The 14701-nt window shown below is 42.2% G+C and overlaps 1 protein-coding gene across 2 annotated transcripts in view; it reads left to right on the top strand.

Moving 5' to 3' along the window:
• The window catches only part of cep76 (centrosomal protein 76), a 53386-nt gene that overhangs the window by 32830 nt on the left and 5855 nt on the right, over positions 1 to 14701 (top strand). Inside the window, exon 13 of one of the 2 annotated variants that reach the window (XM_044034887.1) lies at positions 9722 to 10547. The exons of the other annotated variant lie outside the window; for it this stretch is intronic. Coding sequence (XP_043890822.1) covers positions 9722 to 9854 — 133 coding nt within the window. The 3' untranslated portion in view covers positions 9855 to 10547. Of the gene's footprint in view, positions 1 to 9721; positions 10548 to 14701 lie in introns of those variants that run through there. 2 annotated transcript variants of the gene reach the window in all.

Below are 14701 nucleotides of genomic sequence, written 5' to 3'. Positions count from 1 at the left end.
AATGAGACCAGTGCTTCCTCTTTCTTTTTTTTCCTCCTGTTTTTCTCTCTCTCTGGATCCGTCTGTGTCACTCTGATCAAAGACGTGATAAAAAGAGACACCCATTTCTCAGAATAAACAACTGGATTTCTCCTGTTTGTTTCGTACAAGACTCTTTAATGCAAACTTTCTACAAGTTCAAAGTTGTTTTTTCTTTCTTTCCTTCTTTGTCTGGTTCTGGGTTGTTTTTTTTCATCTTTTATTCATCAGTTTTTCAACTCTCAATGGGTTCAGCCACCAGCAAACAAACATTTGGGTTCACTACACAGTTCTTGTAGCACAAAAAACAGACGGTTTTCTTTAGAGATGCTACAAACCACTTCCAGCTTATGATCAGTGGTAGAATGGGTCATCTTCCAACTGGAAGGTCCTGGGTTTGATCCCTGCACACAGAGATTGTGCTGAATGTAGATGCACAGTATGCATAAGTGCATGAGCATGATGAGTAAATGGCAAAACTGAAGTGTACATGGTGCTTTTAGTGGTAATCAAGTTTAGAAAGCTGCTATAAATATAAATACAGACAAGTCACTGTAATTCTCAATCATTTAAATACATTATCACATTATTAATTGTATCACATTCAACATTAAATTGCTTACATGTAGTGTATATAAGCTTGGTTGGTGTTTTTATTAAAGTCAATGTTATTATTCACTTAATTTTAGATTTATTTACTCTGTTTTTGTGTTATTATGGTGAAGTAGACAAGCACTTTTACTTTGAAATTTGCTATATAATGATGGAACCTTGTGTTATAATCTTCTCCTAAGTCAACACAGTAGTTGCAATGTCGTCTGGATTGCGCTCAGCAGCAATGTTCCATAATGAGATGAAACGACAGTGGAGGAATCAGGAGGTGGTTGTAGTAACTGACAGGTTTTAATGTCACACTTGAGCCCAAGATCCACATCTACAATCTGCGTTCAGGATTAGACAACAAGTGCATATGGGTAAGATTAGGTGAAAATCTAGGCTCAGATCCAGTTTGTCAGCACCTGGAAGTTGCTCTGTGTGTTTTCCCAGATCCACATTCTTCACACACATATCTACAATCTGTCAACTTGATATTCCATATTGTCACTTTGTTATTTTGGTCTGTTCTCGACACACAGCACATATTTTATGTAGACAAATAGGAGGGTGTAAGGATACCGACTATAAACCTCTCTCCAACAAATTTGTGACACTGGGCTCTTTAATGATCAGAGATCAGCCACCACATTAACACTGCTCACTGGTTTCAGTGTAGCGGCAGATGGACGTGTAAAGAGCTTTTTAAAGAGTTCAATCCAAACCATCAGTAATGTGATTTAAAACTTCTTTTGCAGCTTCAGTTATTTTCCACAGCGTCACGGCCTGAATCAGACAATAATATCAGCACATCATTAAAATCGCGTACATGTTGACTTCCACATGCGTGTGTGGCATTCATACAGAGCTGCAACTAATGATGATTTGATTGGTTGATCCATAAAATGGTAGAATTTTTTTCCACAATCGAAGAAATGATGATGTTATCCAATGTCTTGTTTTTTCCAAAAAAACAAAACAAATTTCTTTGATTTAAGGAGCAAAGAAACCAGAAAATATTCACATTTTAGAAGCTGAAAAATCTGAGAAGTTGCCTGTAAAATGTCGATATTATTGATATTGAATTATAATAGATTAATGAATTCATCGGTGCTGCCTTATATGGTAATCGGGACAAAACACACAGCAAACAAAGGGTTTAAACACCAGTAAAGAGCAGTTTATCACAGATTTTTAAAGGAAAAAAAGAAAGACATGTTTCTTTCTTTGCTAAAATAAAAGTTTCCTCTCGATTGAAGCAGTGGTGTGAACACACTTTACTTTTTTTTTTTAAACAAAAAACACTATCCACAGCAAAACTGCTAACTGCGCTTAAGTAGTGCATTCATAAAATCGTATTCAATTCAGAACAGATTATATCAGGAGTTTTGATCCAAAGGGAAAGAATGCTGACATTTGCAGTGCTCTAGTTGGACAATGTCTGTCTCGCCGTCTTCTTCAGAAATGTATGAGACAGCAGACCTGATTCAAATTGCTCTTTTAAATTCAATGTCAAGAAGGGAATGGACAATACACGCGGCGAGTGCCCCCCCTGCACTGTGACTCAATTGAATTCATTGCATGTATTCTTTTAGATTCCTGTTAAATGTGAGCAGTTGTGAGCGCCGCAGCAAAGATAAGGGCTGAGAAATTGCAGCGAGTGAGAAATCTGTGATGATGGAGGAAAAGGCCGGAGAAATGCCAACTCAGGCTTCTGTCTCTGAGTGTGTGATTGTTCAGCGACGCTTTTCTGAGAGTCTGCCAGGGCAGCGCTGAATGGATGCCAATTATCACGCCCAACCATGTTTCTCAACAATACTTTAACGACGTGCCGTTTGTTGAAAAGCCACTAAGCTCTCAGGAGTTAATTGGTTTTTAAAAAGCAATATAAAATCCCATCACAATAATCAGTTCTCATAGACGCTTTTCTGTCTCCCATCAAACAAAGCTGTTAATTGTTTTAAGACCGCATTTCATGTGAAATTACCTAGAGTCGCTCTTAAAATATGCTCAGCCTTGGCGTTTGGCAGAAGACGGGGGATATTTGAGGTTGGTGGAGTTTGGATGAGGATTGGTCTCTCGCTCTCTCTCTGGCAAAATGTTTACTCCTAATGTGGGAGTAGGATTTGTGTTGTGCGCGCAGTGAAAGCGGTGGCTCACTTTTCACTCAGAATAAATAAATACAGGCCCACTGAGATGGTTGTTATAATACAGCTCTTTTAATTTAAAGATGCAGCAGACAGACAACTTTGAGGTCCCTGGCAGTTCCTGTTTAGTAAAGTCACAGCAGTTGCAAAACACCAGCAAGGACAAAAGGACATTTTTCAGAGCTAATGTGTTGTGTCATAAAGAATCCCCAGCATTTCGTTCTACCACAGTCCTGTTAGCAAAGCGAAAAACATATTGAGAGGCTATAGGGGATCAATATCAACATGGATGGTTTTGTTATTCGTCCACTGTTACACTGCAGTGCAATCACTTTTAACATTTAAACGACAAATTGAAGCCACAACTGTTCCATTCCATCTTTAACCAGAGGAAGAAGCTTTTTGATTTCCTTCAAAAGAAAAAAAAAAGTAGGCTTCATCATACATATCATTTTCACAAAGTCGTTTTGCAACAACCCAGCAAGAACCTCTTTCTATTTCTATTGAATGAAATAATGTCATAATTTGAAGGGTGGAAAAAAAGAAAATGAAACACATAGACCTTCATTTAAAACAAAGGCAGTCCCTGTCCTACAAGCAATCGCACGGATCACTGATGTTGCACACTGCCTTATCCCAAGCCATTGACCTCTGTAATAAACCCTACAGTCCCAGCCTGGCATTAACACTCATTTCCACTTTGGGGGGGGGAGGAGGCTGCAGCCGTATTGTGTTTCCTGACATGTGACATGCATAGGGTTAAGGGGATACAATAGCTCCATCGTGTAAGGAAGTCACAGAGACTGGCGGGGACACATAACGGGGGGAAGTGGGCTCAGCATTAATGCCCGGCACGTTCTTCATATCTCTCAGTGCGATCCCCCCTTTTCCCCAACCCTCTGTCCTTCACGAGCAACAGTGCAATTACATGTTTCTGATGATAATAAAAGCCCCTTGCAGGAAGCAAAATCCTCACTGTAGGAGGAGGCTTTGTTTTAGTCATGTTTTTGTTCTGAATTTGTATTTAAATAGCAACTTGTATAGTATTAGTAGCAGTATTTTACAGTGAATAATAAAAATGAGCATTAATTATTCTCAACAAAGAAAATATGCCCCTTCAATTGCATGTAACACTGAGCCCAGTAATCAGATTAGCTGATGTCTTAAGAGCAACAGCCAAACAAAATGATTGAACACTGTATGAAATCCGCTGCGCATTGTTGTTTTTTCCTTTGGAGCAGCACAGCAAGCTGGATCCTTCCCAGCCTGTGGTCCTTGAAATCAATTCTTCAGGTACGAGCAGAATTAGAGGCGGCTCAGACCGAATCTACCCTGATGAGGCGGCGCCTTGTACCATCGCCACAGGAGCGCTGATGTGTACAGGAGGATGTGGAAAGGAACAATAGAAAATTCATAATGCTCCGAACAGTGGGATCCCTCCTCCTTCTCCACCTGGGACTCGGTATGGGGGATCCCCTCTGACCACAGCCCAATTAAATCCTGCGTGCACACACACACACACATGCACACTCCACATGGAGTGACCTGCTTCCATCATGAATATGGATGTGTTGGGGGTAATGCAAATAAACCCTCGCCAGCGTCAGACAGAGGGAGAGAGAGAGTCAGACAGACAGACAGACGAGTAGACAGACAGTCAGCAGCACAACAAAGAGGTGGTAGTAAAGGAGAACAAAGGAGCAGAAGCAGCACGGATGCCTTCACTTTCAGCCGTGTCTCCGTCAGAAGCAGGAGGCAAAATGTCTGGATATGTGTCACAGTGAATTACTTAATATGGCTTTAATAAGCGCGCGTCTGATGGCGTGTGCGAGACATTGCCGGTGCTCCTCACACACCGTGGTGTGTTTTAGTCGGCACGTTTTATTTTATTTATTTTTTTTCCTCTTCATCCACAATAAAAACCATCAGAGCGATAAACTCACAACTCACTCAATTGCCCCCCAGTGCGTCTGGATGTCTTGTCATTTAGTGGCGACGGAGGCTGAGGGCAGGCACAGTCGGTGCTTAGGATGAATCTGATGCCAAATGAATCATTTTAATATGTTTGGTAAATATCTGCTGCACTCAGAGAGCGGGTCTGTATAGCCAGTCAGCAGCATATAGATGCCATAAATATTAGATGAAGGTGGGGGGGGCTGCCTAGAGGACACTGGTGATCGCAGCTTGGAAGCACACTGAAAATAGCTGTGAGTGCAGGGACCATTAGGGAGCATTCATGCCTCTTTAATGACTGTTTTTTAAAATGAGCTTTTGCACCGAGACGTCTTAAAATGCACCGTCATAGCCGGTTATTATAATATAAAACGACCCCAATAAAAGAAAGGGGGTCAACATTTGCGGCCCGAGGTGTAAGAATTTCCACGTGACAGAGAACAAACACGGATACAGCAGGTTCTGCGCGGCGCGTCAACGGAATACGCCATAAAATAGATGCTTCATAGACAGTGACATTTAATGCAGGAGAAGTGCCAAGCCAGACGTGGTGTACAGGGGTCTGCTTGTAAATAATTAATCTTTGCTCTTCATGTCTTCTTGTCAGTACAGACGAGGGGCTTGTATCCTGGCAACACACCATGGTTCCCACATGCTGCAGGGAGAGAGAGGCCCTCAGGGGGGAGACAATCTTCAAACTGCCTGTAGCGCACACACACACACACACACATAGAAGTATACTCTAACTAGATGTTTTTACATGGACATAATACATTCACCCACATGCACTCACGCACTTTGGTGCACACACTGCGCAAAATAATTCATAGTGGTGTGCATACTCTCTCGCTCTCATAGCAACAAAGGGACAAACATACCAAACACACAAAAACATATGCAAAGATTCATGCATGCATATATCAGTAGATACTGAGAAGAAACAGAAGCTCCCTTCCCCTCTCTCTATTACGCACACACACTCTCCCCCTTGAGAAAGGCTATTAGAGATGCTCTGATTGGTACCTCCATCACCAGTCGGCTTTGCTGTTCTGGTTTGTATTCGTCTTCCTCAGTGTTCGTAGAGTTTTACTCAGTACTTGTGCCAGGGTGACATTGTGCATTGTCATTGTAGACAGTGGGGTATGTAGTTTATTTAAGTTTGTCGTATAGACACGAGTCATGTTATCTCTACTGTGGTCCATTGTCATTGTCTGAAATGATATTGAATTAAACATACAATTAAAATGTCCCCCCCCCACCAATTTGTTTAAATTGCCGTTATACTGTGAAAATGATGCTGAAAAAGGCTTTTTCCTACGTTGATATGTGGAGAAATTACTGAACAAGCCGACTGTGCACACGACCAGGAGCGCAAGTTATGAGGGTCCAGAAGAGTCTCTGCATTAAGCGACTGTCAGCAGAACCTCTGCATTAAGCAACGATTATAATGTTTCTTTAAAATTCACACAGCGTGGTTAAAAACCCAACATGCTTCGTCTTCCTCTTTCACAACAGTGTTTTAAAATAAATACATGCTCCTCTAGAGCAGAGTTTCTCAGTCGTGGTCCTGGACCCGCTGCCCTGCTCCAACACACCTGATTCTAATAAATGGGTCGTTTGTTGATGACTAATCAGGTGTGTGTGTGAGATTCAGAATCAGAGGAAATCAGGGTTCTAAAAACCTGTTTCACATAAACATGTGTGTTCTGGTGTAAAGGGGAAGCAGATTTTCTTCTCTGCAGTTTTTAGGTCATAGTTCAAAGGTCCAGTGTGACACTAACTGGTTAGACAGCAGATAGACACCGGGGGAACAGGACTACAGCAGCCTTTATGTATCAGAAATGATGTCATTCATCTTTATTTGCAGAGTAAACTTCCTGTTTCTAAACACCAAATGCATGTTCTGGCAGTTTTTCAGTTTGGGCTGCTGTAGACACATGATGCTCCATAAAGCAAGCCAATATGAAAATACTTATTCTAATAGTACAAAAACAAAGCTATATTAATTTTAATTTCTAGCAATTATAGGCAAAGTGACCCCAGTTCGATTCCACCCGTCGTCCTTTGCTGTGTGCCCCCCCCCCACTCTCACACTTCACTGTCCTCTCCAATAAAAAGCAAAAAATATCTTTGGAAAAAACCATTAGCAATTATACACTTATGTAAACACACTGTTGGGTAGTATACTCAGTGTCTGCCTGCCAAAATGGAACCTTTACTGATTCCACATTTCTCTGTTACTCTAGGGTCGTGTGTCCCGCAGGTGTAACCATCGCAGAGATAACACATTTTAAAACAAAACCACAATAGTGTGGCTATAACTTGAAAAGCAAAAGCAACAATTACAATGACAAAATCTTAATCGGATGGTCTTTTTTCTCATAATCTGTTATTTACCTATATCTCTGTTAATTCAACACAACCATTAAGACAGACAACATCTTTCTTTTAACTTTTAGAGTTGCGGTTGACATGACAGCACCCTCGGTCAATAAATGAGAGCATGATTGGACTGATTCACTGTGATGAAAGTGGAGTTTGCGTGTGTTGTGGATCATACGGTGTAAACAAGGCTCTGGTCTGTGTGATACTTAACCACGGCTAATTATTAGTGATTATTTTTGCCGTCAACATGAATAATCACCACACAGGCCAGAGATCTGTACATTAACACTATAATGAGCGTGGAAATTGGGCACATTAGTACATATCTGCTAAAAGCATGTGATACCCATTTTTCATCCTATTTGGCAGAAGTGCATTCTGCCAGTGTGTGAAGTGCTCTTCGTGTCGCAGTTTCATGGAGAAAAGAAAAGGAAACTGCATGCATGGTGATTTCAGAGTAATTTCAGGGAGATTTTCTGACACGTCATGCTACATTTTCTGTCCACTCCTTTAAATGCAGCACTTTGAAAAGGTTTCATGCTTGACGCTTTTTTCTTGCTGCGCAAACCCCCCGAATGAAAACAGCAACAATTTATGCACAAACACTCTTGCTCACCTCGGGAACGAATGAAAAACACAGAAACCTTTGTTTGCGAGGAATGATTGTGGAGACATATTTGACTAATGGAATTACATGTATGTGTTAGCCTCTCTCTCTCTGTGCCAGTTAAGTGTGTGTGTGTGTGTGTAAGTGTGCGCCTTCAGGCTGATGGCTGGTGTAGAGCTGATGAAGGCCTTCCCTCTCAGGTAGGTCAGGCTAATTGTTATTCTAATGGCCTCTCAGTCAGATACAAACAGCTATAATGGCAAAGCCAGAGTTGGGGTGGGAGGAGGGAGGGTGAGAGAGTGAGAGAGAAAGGGAGAGAGAGAGAGGAGAGATGGAAGTGCAAAAAATTACATTTGCATTTTTGTTCCAGAAATATGTGCATGTTTGTGTGAGGTGAAGAGTCTTTCGTGTGTGTGTGTGTGTGTGTGTGTGGGTGGCTCCTCTGGGTCCACTTCATTTTATTTCACTCTAAGCTTTTGCTTTTTTTCCAGCACCATAACCAGCTTAAATATATAGAAAAACTCACATTGTATTAAAACCCGTCCCCCCCTGGGAATGTGCCTACATTTACCCAGTCAGTTACTTGAAGTACTTAGTTTTTGGAATCCTATGTTTTTTGTTTTGTTTTTTTTTTCATTTATTTGAAATACAGTTTGTGGTTTGCTCACACGTCCAGAAATCAACACAGGACCGAGATTAAACATCTACTCTTAAAATGTCTGTCACGTAGAAACAGCACAGCATTGTTTGACATGTGTCTAAAGAGCTTCTTAAAATTACAAAATCAGTTGTCAAAGAAAGGTTTTAGATAAATCACAAAAGTCACACACAGGATTAAGTGGGATTAAAGGAAAGGGATAATCTTAACAACATTCCGTTTTCTTTTGTAAATAATAATACTAATAATTGTCAGTGTTAGATCAAGTTTTATTGATCTAACATGTATTTATTTGGCTCTTTTCTAACGCCGACAATCACAACAAATTCCAAAGCTTTACCTGGCAACGAACCCTGATTCTGATTCTGATTCTGATTCTAAAACACAGTTGCTGGAGGCTAATCATAATTCCCCTTGACACTCCAAACAGTACAAAGTACATTGCCTGACATTGCTGTGATTATTGGGAAGTGGAGACAATTGCGGGGAAACAACCGTGCCAACCTATTAAAGCTCATAAAGGCGGTATCATTCCAGCAGAACAGATCAAGGTTGCTCTGAGACACACACAAAAAAGATGATGATTGCATGCTGCATTGTTTCCATGTAATTCCCCCCGTCTCACAAACAAGACGCCGTAGTCCTCCAAGGCCTTCTGGGTGCCAGTACATTGTTGTGTCTGGATGCATTATTGTGCTATAAAATGAGATCACTGCAGAGGAATGTGAGGCTTTTCGGTCATTATCATAACAAGGTGACAGAAGAGAGAGAAGCTGTGTGACACAAACTGCGACCAAAAAAAACCCCGCCCACACGGCCTAGAGTCAAGGTTCTAATGAGGAGTTATTCCAACACGACGACTATGTCAACATGTCTGTGTGATGGAATTTAAGGCTGTTGTATTTGGAGGAACTGTGGCGTCAGGCACTCAAGACAAAAACTGGTCCTTGAACAGTGATGAGGAACAAAAAGAGACATGAGGCCCTCATGAATCTATAAAAAAGAAAAACTTGCACCTGCACAGAAAGAGAGGTTTAATCCAGATATTCTGTTTGAAGTCAGTGCACAATGATTTGTTGTTATTTTTTTAATCTTTTCATTTTCTACAAAAATATCAAATACTTAATCATATAAAAGGTGCATATTTTACCATTGTTGTTCAACTCAACAGATGTTCACTAATGCCAGAGAACTGGAGACAGATCAGCTCTTTATTTTGTCTTTTCATAATTTGCCTCAGGAAAAAAAAAAAAAAAAAGTGAATCAAAACCAGAATTTAAATTCACACTGTTCAAGGTTTGGTGTTTGTGTGAAGGAAGTGCCCCAAGTGACCTCAGCGTAAATTGTGACTCCCACTAGATTCCCAGTAACCATGGTGAGATGGAGGATGGGAAGCAGCATTCCTTTAGGAAGCGGATGGAAAGCTCTCACCACAGAGAGACGATTGTTTATTCAAGTTTCGGCCCAATGCGGAGTGATGCAGAGCTTTTGAGGAGAGGAAGGAAGAAGGAGAACTATAGAGGAACGGTGCAAGAGAGATCGAAAAGTTTGAAGAGTTTGAAAGAGCAATGACGAGGAGAGACGGCGATAGTAGTGTGCGTGCGATGGAGGAACGCAAGAGAAGCCGTGACATCATGACAGTAGCTGAGTATTAGAACAGCCAGTTTTGGTTTCACATGGAGTTCTCTCACAGCTTGCCATCCTTAAGTAAAAAGCATACATCCCTGTGCCAGCTCCTCACCACTGAACTCTCTGTGGCAGAACTCAAGTCCTCGGGCTGTGACAGCTGTGGGCCTTGAAGTGGCGTTTCCCAGAGAGCCAGCCAAACATTCCTCACCGCTTTGTGTCGTACAATGGGCACAATAACATCAGCAACAGCATGGCACTCAGCCGACGAGAGGAGAAGTGATGGCTTGCTTTCTGAGGGTCAATTATCTGGCCAGCTACATAGCCCCGCTCTGCGTTACCCCCCTCCCCACCCCTCTATCTCCCTTTCCTTTCTTTCTCCGCTTTCTCTTTCTGCTTTGACTGCATCGCCTCACATTTGAGAAAGATTGTGTGGTTTGAAATACAACACTTTCCACTTTGTAATGTGCTTGGCAGTGCTGCCTACGCATTGTGTAGGAGCTTAATTTCCATCCACTCACTTCTTAAGTGCAGCTCAATTCATCTAGAGAGGATGTTAAGGCTTGCTTTGAGAGTTGAAAGAATACTACTTAATGAGTGCTGACAAAGACCAGTGCTGCAACAACACAACCTGCTCTATAGACAGAGACTTCAAACTCTTTCTCACTTCCCCCCCATTGCTTTGACTGGTTGTATTATCCATTACACTCACACATATCCTCTCCCTCCACTTCACATCACCTATTTGAAATGTCACTTTCATCCCGTCAATGCAGGATGCATCAAACCTGTGCCGAGTTGCTTAAGCCTCATTTCTTATCAGCACTTCTCTCTGTTTGTATGATAACGTCACATGACCCTAACATGTTCAGTCATGTGTTTCGACGTTTGCCTCATTAGAACAACTTGGCTTTTGTTTCTGGATCCTGCAGTTTGTCCACGGGTAACAGGAGGAGTGTTACAAAGTGTGATATGGACACATGTTAGAGTCCGCACGTCTCTCACTGTGCATGCCCTCTGCAGCAGAAACACTTTCCGGTCCAGTAGGTAACTATGGAAACTTAATTGAGCTTATGCGAGGAAGTCCACCAGTACCTAAACATGCTCAGCTCAGCGCTCAAGGACACACAAATGAGGGCAAAGTCCTGGTGAGAAATCTCCACCGCTGGAATGGATGGAATGGATAAACCTACGAGGAGCCGTGCACTGCCAGCATGTAAGCACATGAGGAGATGCAAAACTGCTTTGAGCAGCCCTGAAGCCTCTGACAGGATAAGTTTAAGCTTACACCAGACTTAAAAAGTATGTAGTCTCCGGTAAGTTACCTTTTTTTTGGTCTGAAAAGTGAAGCCACTGTTAAAGTGTGTGATACCGGCATTCTCTTGAATTTTGATCAGTTTGCATGTAAGTCTATGAGATAATTCTGCCCACTTCTCACTTGATTTATTACTAAACATTTACCTAAGAAATGTATGTTCTCAATGTCTAGTTTCAGGTTACAGTCTGAGGCAAATACACGACAATGCAGCATGTGCTGCAGGGCACAGCTCTGCTGTGACGGTGGATGTCATGCACCTGTCTGTCCTTGGCTCTTAATAATGCTGCGTTCCATTTGTAGTCATGACTAACTCAAAATTTCCCCAGGTCAAGGGGCGTTCCTTCAACGAGAACCCCCACTGAACTGGGATGGCTAGCCCAGGATGCATGTGTGGAGAACCAGGACAGTGTAGTCATATTCTACCTCGGGAAACAACACCTTAGATTTGCATCTTTCTGGTGTTTGAGCTTCCAATGCAGAAAATAATGAGAATTTTTATTTATGTAACCCTGTATATCTGGAATGTCTCCTTCCACAGTGCTGCTCTACAGTATAATGCAAACTTCTCACACATCACTCTGAGACAGCACACTGCCATAAGAGAAGGAGTAACACCGCTTTGCTGCTTATTGTGTTATTAAATTTAACCTTTATGTTTTATTAGCACATTATGTAAAAGGGAGCAAGTGTAAAGAGTCAATAAAGAATGATATATATTTGTGTGAGAGCTTAAAACGATCGGCCTATCCTAAAACTAATGTATTCGGCACGCACTGTACATATACAGTGCAGAATAGAAATATTAATATTTAGCTGCAATGATGATGGCAAAAACAGAATGTAATTATTAATTTCTAGATTCAGAAAATTCAAATAGCCTAAGGCCAGGGACACGCAATGACAAAATGCTTTAAAAGCAAAATATCAATGAAAGTAAACATAATCAGGCTAATTCAATACAGATTTTGAAACCATTTGATATGTACACAAAGATCAGACACCAAACAAATACACAAACAGTCAGTTTTAATTTGTCTAGTTGTGTGAAAATGAACCTGAGATTCAAATAAAATTGTGTAAGATAGCTGTGAGTGTGAGGTCTTTAAAGTTTGATGTGTAAAAGTGTGACTTTTAGTGACCGTTCCTCTCCAATGTCAAGCATGTTCAACCTGCACCGATGCTGACATGCTTGTCCTGCATCTGTGCTGCTTCTCTGGCCAGGAGTTGTTCTACACACTGCGGCGTGTTTCTAAATATACAACGTGTGTGTGTCTACGTGTGTGTGTGTGTGTGTGTGTGTGTGTTGCTCCTCAGTTCAGGTGGTTGGTGGCCCGGGCAGAGCAGGACCAGCTGGCTAGCTGTACAGGGCACCACAGTGCCCTCTGACCTCCCCACAGCTGGTGGGGGAGCCAGGCCAACAGGGCACGGCCATAAATCCACAGACACAGAGCATGTGGAGACATTCTGGAGGCAAACACATCACCTGCTGCCGGCTGGCACACTGTCTCCCTCACTGGCCTCCTTCACCACAGTGCCTTTGCTTGCTGTCAAGTGCAAATTGTTCCCATGGAAATAGAGAGAAACACAGCATTTTTTTTATTAAATGGGGGAGTTTTTAAACAATAGAGGTCAGGTTGTCAGGTAACATCTCCTGGCAGTTTATAACACGATGTCTGTCAGTCATCTACTATTTCTGTCAGGGGGGCGGCAGGTCAAGCAAGATGATAAATGGTACATGCTCTGTATTTATATAGCTCCTTTCTTTACACCACAGTTTCTGCCATTCATCCGTTCATACTCAGTTTTTATTTGCATGACGACTATCCTTCTATACAAGCACTAGTGGAGACTATGTGGCAGTACGCCCCCTGTCAGCTTGTTAGTATATGTAGTAGCATATCTAGTGTATGCAGTGCTTTCTCTATCACACTTGGTGTTAAATGTCTTGGCCTAAGATTGAACTCCTCGTCCTTCTGGTTGGAAGATGACCCTCTCTAACTATGGCTGTCCCCGCAGCATTGACTCACTCTTGGAAGCATCCTCAGGCCATGTGAGGTTAGATTGTTTCCCCAGCATTTTCTGGGTCTGCTTCGGAGCCACCTGCCAGTCAGACATGCCTGAAGAAGGAAGGCATCAGATTAGACCGCAAATTGGCTCCTTTCAACAGGAAAGAGCAGCAGCTCTCCTTGATCACACTGTGTCTGAGTGTGTCTGCCACCTTACACAGTGACCCCTTGTTTTCACAGTCACAAGGTTTGAACATCACCCAGAAAACCTTCTTCTTCTGGCTCAGTTCTCTCTTTAGTGCCGCGGTCCAGTCCTAAGCCTGCATCACTGCTGACGCCACACAGATCCAGCTGTCAGTCTCCCTCCATTTTCTTGTCATTTTCTATTCAGCTTAAACTGATGGCAGCAATCCACCACTCTTCCAGCTGGACCATAACCTCAAGGTGCTGCTGCTGCTGCTTCACATTCAGCTGCAGACTGTCCCAGTGCAAATGTCCTGAACACACATGTTCTATTCCTGAAAAAAATCATTTGTTCACCAAAGTAAAACCACAATGACATCAGAATGAACATGTGGTGTGACTGGCATCTAATGTCAAAACGTCAAAGTGAGAACAGAGAGACAGACCCCAACAGTTGTACTTCTATTCACTCACCCTTTGTGTGTTTCATGCAAATCCTAAACTCTCTGATTGGATTTCAGTGAAACATAGTTCACTGATGCAACTCACCACACCATTACTTGTGTTTTTCCATAAGCAAAACTGCAATAAGGATTTGATGAGAGGGCTAATGCCCCTGTTGTGATTTTCTTTTTATTTTGATATCTGATAAGGAAATAAGAGTTACAGACCAGGTTTTGGTTCCCATGATTATTACTGGTCCTGTCAAAGTCAGTGTTCACGCCAGAAAAGGTCCTAAAAAGATCACAAACACAAGTATACACACACACACACACAAACACATGAGCTCACTTTCCCATGTAGGTGCAGTAACGCACAGCAACACCTAAGTCAACAGAGCGGGTGACAGGGAGATGAGCTGTTGCCCACCAGCTTCAGAGCCATTCAGTCTAGACTCCAGATGTTGGCAGAACATTACCCGGCAAACACCCACCTACACACTCACCTGCACACACACACACACGCTCATTCTGAACCGTCTTCAGAAGACAGCACCCCTGCCAGATGTCACTAAGTGTTGTGTTGATAGACTCTCACCACGGAAACCAGTGTGTGCGTGGTAGTGTTTGTATATTGTCTGTCTGTGCCCATGCACTCGTGTTTGTGTGAGTACAATCCTACTGTGTGTGTATGTGTGTGTGTGTGTATGCTGCCTAAAGCAGAGACTCACAGCAGCTTCGGAACCATAGTGACACACACAGCAGT

Source organism: Solea senegalensis, linkage group LG9 (genome assembly GCF_019176455.1).
Source record: "Solea senegalensis isolate Sse05_10M linkage group LG9, IFAPA_SoseM_1, whole genome shotgun sequence".
Taxonomy (NCBI): Eukaryota; Metazoa; Chordata; class Actinopteri; order Pleuronectiformes; family Soleidae; genus Solea; species Solea senegalensis.
Note: the sequence above shows the minus strand (reverse complement) of the source record. Positions and strands in the feature narration are given on the sequence as shown.